General features: G+C 40.0%; 1 protein-coding gene across 3 annotated transcripts in view; it reads right to left on the reverse strand.

Moving 5' to 3' along the window:
- Positions 1–247: 247 nt before the first annotated feature.
- The window catches only part of LOC106958300 (uncharacterized), a 48,634-nt gene continuing 39,457 nt past the window's right edge, over positions 248–9,424 (reverse strand). For all 3 annotated transcript variants that reach the window (XM_015050127.1, XM_015050125.1, XM_015050126.1), the window contains 3 exons: positions 5,971–6,190; positions 2,085–3,779; positions 248–2,019 (listed from right to left, as the gene is read on the reverse strand). In XM_015050127.1, coding sequence (XP_014905613.1) covers positions 3,268–3,779; positions 5,971–6,190 — 732 coding nt within the window. In that variant the 3' untranslated portion in view covers positions 248–2,019; positions 2,085–3,267. The remainder of the gene's footprint in view (positions 2,020–2,084; positions 3,780–5,970; positions 6,191–9,424) is intronic.

Genomic DNA, 9,424 nt, shown 5'->3' on the forward strand with positions numbered 1-9,424 from the left:
GGCCCTGGTTGCAGACCTCTGATAGCTAACTCTGGAGCAAAACCAAACAAAATTTTAAAAAGAAAAATAACATAAAATACCACACAGAGTAAGGATTTAAATTAGACATTCACAAAAGTTAAACATAGTTCATTTGGAATCACTTCCCCAATAATTGTTAGTTTCCTGTTGTATTTTATTTTTATAACCCAATGTTTAATTTTTCCGGTTCTGGTTGTATTTCTTCTTCCACCAGTGTTGAGTTTTCTGTGTTTTCAGCCCAATCACAGCAACGTGTCCAACCAAAATGTGGGACATTTTGTTGAACATCTTAAAAACACCGTACCACCTCATGCAATGAGCAAGGCCTGGTCAGGATGATGGGAAATCCTGCATTTAGCCACTAATCGTGAGTCTAACCAGCAGTGGTGGTGCTGACTCACATGCTGCTCTTTAGTCTAAAACTGGATTTGGGAAAATGTTCTACAAGCATCTGCCAGATGTCTTCATAGCTCCCAAAATTAAAGCACAAGACAAAGTGAGGTAGTAGAATGTAAGGTCTGAAGCTGTGCATAGTGGAACTGGAGAATTATAAAGCTGTGGAGTGAAGAGCAGAACAGAACACGTTTTCCACTTTGGCCAGTGATGGAAATCTTTCCAGGAAAAAATATCTGCTGTAGAATGGATCTGTGACTAGGAATGTTTTTTTTTTTCTTCTAAGCACTGGCGCAGAAATATTATATTAATCTACCCCATGGGTACAAGTTGTGTATGATCCTCAGAGATTAATGCTCAAAGTGGAAATGTTAGTGCCATCTACTGTGATGTTCATCCATCATGTGTTGCTGTTGATCTGTATGCTCTCATTTCAAGCACTGCTTTATTTGTAATGTGTGGAGAATTAATGTAAACATTGTGCATTTGGTAGGTGTTCATATTGCATATTTTCATTTTTAAGATTTATGCACTCACACACACAAAAAATGCCTTACTTGTCAGACACTTTCAGAGATTTATGTTGGATCTGTTGGTCGTGAGGAAAAATAAATAAATGAATAAAACATTAAGGCTGATTGTTGTCATTTGGGTTTGTTTGTGTTCAGAGGTGCGAGCTACGACGCAAACCTCCCAGGTTAAATCGGTACTTTTGAGCTTCGGCCACCAGGTGGTGTTGCAACCTCACTCCAGAAAGCAGCAACATTTTTGGAAACATTTTCCAAAAATGTTTCAGTCGAGAAAACTGACCACAGATGTCTGAGCAGTACAATGATGAAACTATTTAGATTTTGAAAACTTTATTCCCTAGGAGGATAATGCCATAGAAAAAATAGAACATTTCATAATAATAATAATAATAATAATAATAATAATAATAATAATAATAATGATGGGTAACAGCAAGCGTCATATGAATTATGGAACCACTGCAATGCATGAAAGACAGTTGAAGGTTTTGTTACGTAATTTAAAATTTTCTGGCACCCCCAGAAAATTGTGAGGTGTTTTCAGTTGTCAAGGCGTCTATATGTAGAAGTGAAACATTCAGGTATTCAGGACTTGTGCAACGTCTCCTTTCAAAGAAAAGCAAACTCAATAGTTTGAAGGACGTGATCATCTCATACCCACACCTCTTCGCTGCAACAAGCCCGGATTTGTGAAAACAAACAAATGCTAAGTTTGTTTTAGAAAACGAGAATGATGACAACAGCCAACGATAATAAATGTAGTGCTTACCACACTATCCATCTATGGTAATTTGCATGAATAAAAAAAACATTGGGGTTTTGCACCTGGCTCTCGCCCAGGGTTCCGCAGCTTTCCAGATCCAGCAGTGACTGCTGGTCAGCTGGCTGAAAGAACTCTTCTACACCCACAAAGCTTCCTGGCTCACACAGAAGACAAACCCAGCTGCAGTCGTGGTGTAGAAACTAGAAGAACCACCCAGCACTCCTTTCAAAGTAATGCTGTTTTTAAGTACGGCTGACAAGCTACTAGTGGCATGCGTGTTAAACAACCGCTGGTTGTTTAACACGCATGCCGCTTGGTTGTTTAACAACCTCTAGTTGTTTAACAACAACCAACTGGTTGTTAGTTGGTTAGTTAACCAGGAAGCCTGGTTAACTAACCAACTAAAACCAGCTTCTTGAATTTGCTTTACTCTGTAAGGAGGAGACCAGAAAAATGTCCAATATTCTGGCTCTAACATTACCAGTTCATTCTGGATTTTTAACAATAATAAATATTTTGCACAAATAATTAGGAGGTTGTCATTTCAGCAGCCGCAGAAATACCTGCAGCTTTTCTGTTAAAGGGGAACAGATCATGTCATGTTTAAAAGTTTGTGTTAATACCGTGGAGCTGTGCTGTTGTTACTTCATGTTATGAGAGTTTTCTACTGGCCCATGTCGACATGTTAGAATCAAGACTGAGAGGAGACGTTGAGGTAAACCAAAATAAATCAGGATCATTACGACAGTATGGAGGATAATTTACGTTCTGCTGGTTGGGTTGAACGGTGTGAGAGAGACAGTAACTATAGTTACGGTAACTGTCTGGTTTGTGTTCCTGCATTTGGAAAAATGTGGAAATGAATCACTGAGACGGAGTCAACAAAAAGCAGCTGCGAGGGTGAAATGTGAATCTTGGCAATAAATAGATATATTTGTATCTACATTATAAAGTCCATATAAAACAGCTCTCATATGAAGCCATAATAAATAAATAATTTATCTGTAATAAATATATTTTACTCTTACACAGTAATACATGAAGATGCATGGCATCCATTAGGCTGAGTTCACCTGAACGTATAGAAAAAGATACAATGTGAGGTCTCTGTTTGTGTGTGTGGGGTGGGGTGAGGGGCGGACGCAGGGTTTTAGGGGAAGAAAAAGACTGTTGGGGTTTTTTGGGAGGTGCTGGTTTCACTGTTTGCAGTAAGCGTTTAGTTAAAGTTACAGTATAAACACAGTGTCAGTCCTTTAACTAGGCTTTTTTGTTCTTTTATCTCAGGTCTCTTCCAACAAAAAGTCAAAACACGTTTAGATAGGAGTTTTTGATTTTGGTTGGTTTTTTCTTCGGAGGAGTTCTGGGGCCCGCAGGTTCCTGAATCCCGTGTCCGACATGGATGTGAAAACAGTCTATTGTTCTCTGCTGCTGCTCCACATTAGTCTCTGATTTAAGCCCTTTTTCGTCCAGCTGTGCCCAACACTCGGCTCTGTAACTTCCCATGTGCTACAGCGCCTCCCTCTGGTCTTCTTTTTTTTGCACACAACGCTGAGCGTCCGTTCAGCCGATGCACATGCAGCTGGCAGCTGAGAGCGACTCTATGGTCCTCCAGGTGGTGGAGGTGTCCATGAAGGAAACCGGCTCGTAGCGGTCTGGCCGGCAGCAGGGGTTCCTGCTCACCTTCCGGGCGACGCGGCGCGGAAGGGAGCCGTTTTCCAGCAGCGCATTCAGCGCCAGATCATAGTTTATCCTGGAGCTCTGGCAGGAGCCCACGCAAAACTTAAAGAGGACGATCTCGTCTGAATCGAAGCCCAGTCCGAGGTCCCTAACCTTCATCTCTTTCTTCTCCACCCGGCAGTCCCTGCTGCTCTGCTTTGGGGGCCGGCTTTTACCTTTCCCCCTTCTGTCCACGTTCCCCGCCTCCTCTCCTTCGTCCTCTCCTTTCTTCCTTCGTCTCTTCTTCTTCTTTTGTGACCCCTTCGGCTGAGGTGCTGTGGGGTCGGAGGAGCGTGGGGAGCGCCCCGACCAGCGGACGCTGGGATGGTCATCCAGCTCGTCCACTACAAAGGGCTCTGAAAAAAACAACAAGAAAAGGACATTGCAGACATTGCAGACAGAATGACAGAAGATACACAGGCTGGATCTGTGTAGTTATTGACATAATCAGTTTTTCAAGTCTACGATCCTGATGCTTTTAGATTCACTCCTCCTGCACACCTGAATCAAATGAATGGTTCTTTACCAGGATTCTTTTATTTAACCAGGTGATTTATTAAGAACAAACTCTTCCTGTCCGGCAGAGCGACGCTCAGAGTTGGTGTCTGAGTGTCAGTGTGAGGCTCTGCAGACTTACTTTCACAAGTGGAGCGTTATGGCTTTAGCTATAATGCTGCGCTTGATATTTATATGAAACTTTATTAGAAATACCTTTGGGTTTATTTCAAGTGTAATTAATGTGAAAATACACGGTACAAGTGGGTGCATGATGTATTTGGTGGCAACCGCGCCCCAACGTAGAGTATATCTGAGAAAACATCTGAATTTGAATCGGGAATATTTTTTAACACTGACACATTCCAAGCTCTCCTCTGTGTCTTTTTCTCACAGTTTTATGTGGCACAACATCACAAGAAGGGCATAATTGCATAGTCGAAGGAAAATTATGATTCTCAAATAGTTTTATAGATAGAAATTTGAGAAGTGTGGCACACTTTTGCATTTAACTCCCATGAGTCAGCATTTTGTTGCTTCTGACTCAGACAGGATGCTGGCTGAGCAACATCCTGTCTGCTCAGCCAGACAGGATGGACAGAATCCGTCAAGTTCAATTTTCTGGTCTTACCACAAACGTAGAGCCAGACTTTGGCTAGGTCACATTACACATGTATGTGTTTTATGAATTTAATTCTCTATGCCCTCTGGTTAATGGCCATAGAAATCCTCTCCACAGTATGATGCTGCCACCACCATGTGTGGTGGTGGCAGCATGAATGATCTCTTCAAAGTAGCTTTCTGCCACTCTGTTCAGTTCTCCTCTCGTCTGACCAGATCACCTTCCTCCATGTTTGCTGTGTTCTCTGCTTAGCTTGTGACAAACTGCAAACCGTTAGCATGAGCATCTTGGCTGCTTCTCTTCTAGGTTGTTATCGTTAACCAAAACTAAAGAAATAAGAAAAACTAGATGCAAAAGAAACGGTTCTGCTAATCGATATAAAAATAAAAACAAGAGTTTGCAAGTGAAACTGTAATGAGCATTCACAGAGCGTTGTGTCAGGAAAAGCAGAGAGAAAGCACCAGAGTCCAATTTGGGATTATTTTGAATATAACTGTGTTTCAGTTAAAAGTGTCCTGCAGAGAAACCAGATATAATATGTAGGAAAATATTACGTTGGGAAAATCCCACAAGCCTTAAAGACCACTTCATTGTGTCCATGAGACTTGCTTGCAGGTGATGTTATTGTGTTTACTGGATTTTTTTTTTTTAACGTTTCTCTGCCACATACCTTTCATAACTGTAGGTCTGGTCATTCATTTGGCCACACTTTCTAAAAACTGGTGATTTTCTTGAGTTTTGGTACCAACAGCTATTTCAGTTTTTTTTTGTTTGTTTTTTCAGTCTTGCTCCAGGAGGGACTCATATTAGAAAAAAAGACTGAAACTCTACCTTAAATGAATAAAACCTAAACTGAACTAGCAAACAGTCCAACCTAATGGAAACTAAAATAGAATTGGAAATCTGAAGTCAAAACTAACTGAAAATAAAACTACTCAAAAACTGCTAAAGTATGAAAACCTTTCTTCTCTGGTTTAGCGCTGTCAATCAACCTCATGAACACGCTGCTAAATGTGCTAATGGTGGAGAAACAAGTCACTGTTACTGGAAAACTGTTTATCCATGTTAACTAGCCTTAGCAATCATGACAAAATCTGCTGTTTTGTAGCAGAGAGCAAAAAGGTACGGGGGTCAGCGGTGCACACACGGAAATGATTGGCAACACTAAGACCCGCCTACTACATCTGATTGTTTGTTTCTAGTTAGCGCTTGGAGAAGGAAGAGTAACTCCAATTTTCACAGATTATCTGTCTCATACTGTCACAACAGTGACAGTTTCAACAAATATGTAAAAAAGTTTTTTGTTTTTTTTAAAATAAAAGCTACACACTGCAGCTTTAAAGAGCATAAACACATTTACATGGTATTATATTAGCATGTTCCATTAAAGCCCAGACTTCGATCAGCGCAGTGGGCTTTCTCTGCAGTACCGTATAGAGCGTGCCATGTGGGGTAAGGCTCGCTGTCCTCCTCCTGCTCCTTGTCCTCCACCACCTCTGGCAGCGTGACAGGAAAGTCTCTCCCCTCCGGAGCCTCCAGAAGGCCTGCAGCATGGTTCAGGTCTGATCCCAGTCCACCACCAGCAGCAGCAGCTCTCATGTGAGCTCCTTCCACCAGAGGCAGCAAGGAGATGAGCACCCACAGAAGGACCTGAGCACAGAAAATACAAACTAGACCTCACCTCTAGCTCCACACAGCACACCAAAACGCTACACTGCAAAAACACAAAATGTTTTTTAAAAAGTGATGTTGGTCTAGTTTCTAGGGCAAATATCTTACTAAAGTTGAAATAAGACAAACTAACTTAAAGGTAACTTTTTAGCAAGATACAGAGGCTTGTTTTAAGTAAATAATTTCTTAATATTAACGAAAAAGTACTTGTGCCATTGCAGATTATTTCACTTATAACAAGATGTTTTTCATATGTTATAAAGTGAAATGATCTGCCAGTGAAACAAGTACTTTTTCATCAATATTAAGAAATTATTTACTTAAAAGAAGCCTTTATATCTTGCTAAAAAGTTACCTTTAAGTTAATTTGTCTTATTTCAAGTTTAATAAGATATCTGGACTAGAAACCAGACCAAAAATACTTGGTAAGATTTTGTGTTTTTGCAGTGTAATTACATCCTGTCAGTTTCTACTGATTTGCATTGTGGGTAATAAAAGCACTATGAACTAGAACAGTCAGCTTTTAATGTTGTGTTTTATTTGTGACGTTGCATGACGAATCAATTCTCTACTAGCAGAAAGGTAAATAAAAGTATGAGTTTGTATCTATACAATGACGACAGTCAGCTTTCTGCTTTAGCTTTGATCCAAGCAGTGCGATGAATTCTTCTCTCTTGACGTTTCAAAAAGAAAATAACTCTGAAACTGTTTTCCTCTTGAGAGTTCTGCTGGCTGTGGCTATAGTAAATAAAGTGAGAACTGACCACAAAGAACAAAACTCGGTGTTTGTGTGAGAACGGGGCACGACTGCCACTACAGAGCCGACTTATTTGGCACCGTTTTCATTTATTTTTCTCTCTGTTTTGAACCGGTCTGAACAGAAATGTACCAGCAGCAGCAGATCCACATGGAGAAAAATAAATGCTGATATCAGCATCAGCTCCCAATGTTCACCTTCTGGAAATGTAAACATGTTTTGGAGGAATCACTGAACTACAGAGCAATGGTTTTATGGGTTTACAGTGTTGCTTAAAATCTTAAACAAAAACTGAAAACATATTCTAATTATTTTTATTTAAAACCAAAAATGCAACTGTTCTTATCACTCTTGCTCTATTATCACCAGCCTTATAACTATCATTTATAATCTGTAATATTTATTTCTAAATGTTTTGACTTTGATCCCAGCATTCACAGAGAAATGCTGCATGGTGATGCTTATGTTTACATGGACATTATGATTGTGCTGCTATTATTAAAAATCTGATTCCAGATCAGTGTCAGACTTATTTTCAGATTAAGTTTGAAATTATATTCTGCACAAGTAGTGAAAAACATCGAATTTACACGCAGCAGAAAACCAGCAGGCCACCTTACCCCTTTCATGCATGAATTATGATCCTGTATATCAGGATTTTTTCCAAAGTGTTTTTGATTTTCTTAAGGCATAAAAATTGGTGGGAAAAATGTAGTAAAATTGTTTCTAGGTGATCAGTTATAATTTCTGAAAAAAACAAAGTTGGAAAAATACATCAGTGGTATTAGTCTTTAGGGGTTGGAAGAGTCCTCTACAGTAGAAGGAGGGATCGGATATGCCTGAGATGCTTTTTCGTTAGTATGCCGTATCGGATTTAACTAAAGTTTTCTTGCACTTGCAGTGGATGGCCAGTAGTTGATAGTGTATGATGCACTAGCATCCACTTCAGTGGTCTGTGGACATTGATAACGTAAAAATCCATAATAAACACAAGAAAATGGCCTTTAGATAGCTGTCCACTGCAGTGACCGCTATGCGTGAAAGGGTTAGAGTTATTACCTACTATGAATTATATACGCATCCTCTTTGCTAAAATGTGTTTTCCAGTTCATTTTGCCTCTAGAACTTGGTTGAATGTATATCAGGAGGCTTTTGGGTCCATTTTTTGGTAGCTGAAAACAGTTTTTACCCAGATCAAGTTAGGCTGGGTTATGCAAACAGTTGCACAAACTTGTTTCCCTGCTCTCATGACAAACACTATCCTACTTTGCACATTTTTTTTACTGACTGTTCTGCTGACTTCAAACCAGCTTTATAAAACAACAGCAAAAAAGTAAGCAGCTGTGTCTGTTACTCTCTCTGAAATGTTTAGTGGAGTTCCCTTCACTTCGGCCAACAGACAGACAAGAAGAGAGAGGGTGGGGGCTCAGAGGGCATTATCAGTTTGTCGAGAAAAATGTCCGGACACTCTGTCCGGACAGCATGACAGTCTGTCTTTAAAACTGAATCCGGCCTGTGTCTACCTGCAACAAGATTATATCAGAACTGAGTCCATGGATGGGAAACATCCAATGACTTAACTTTTAACACTTTTAACTTTTCAAACACATTTTTGTCAGAAGGAAATGGCATTAACTAAATGTTGCATTGGGGCATTAAAGTCGTGGTTCATGATGAGCTTCAGAGCAGTAAAGTTAGAGCTGGTCCTGTGATGTTGGTCGTGTCTCCTTTAAGGAAGACTAATAATTAATGCATTGCCATCAACACTACAGGAGCTGCTTACTGCTGCAGTCATGACAGTGTGGTTGAAATGAGCTCTCTGTTGTGGCCCATTGACTTATGGCCATGCTATTAATAAACCCCTTATACATTCCCATACTTTGTCACGTTACAAACACAAACATAAATATATTTCATTGGAATTCAGTGTAAAAGACCAACACAAAGTGCTGTATAATTGTGAAATAGAAAGAAAATCATACATGATTCAAAACTTGTTTTACAAATAAAACGCTGAAAAGTGCGGTGTGCAAAAAGTATTCAGCCCCTTGAGTGAATGTTTTATGGAACCACCTTGTGCTGCAGTTACAGCTGCTAGTCTGTAGGGTTTGTCTCTACCAGCTTAGATCATCCATTGACTGAAATTTTTGCCCATTTTTTCTTTTCCAAACAGCTCAAGTTCAGTCAGATTAGATGCAGTTTTCAGATCTTGTCACAGATTCTGAATTGGGTCAATTGGGTTAGACTTTGACTAGGCCATCCTAACACATGAATTTTGTTTAAACCATTTCATTGCAGCCCTGGCTTTATGTTTAGGATGGTTGTTCTGCTGGAAGCTGAACCTTCACCCCAGGCTCCAGTCTTCAGGGTCAAACAGGTTTTCTTCCAACACTGTCCTGTATTTGGCTCCATTCATCTTCATATCAATTCTGACCATCATCCCTGTCCCTGCTGGA

This window comes from Poecilia latipinna, unplaced genomic scaffold (genome assembly GCF_001443285.1).
Source record: "Poecilia latipinna isolate Pla-1442-1.1 unplaced genomic scaffold, P_latipinna-1.0 Scaffold975, whole genome shotgun sequence".
Classification (NCBI taxonomy): Eukaryota; Metazoa; Chordata; class Actinopteri; order Cyprinodontiformes; family Poeciliidae; genus Poecilia; species Poecilia latipinna.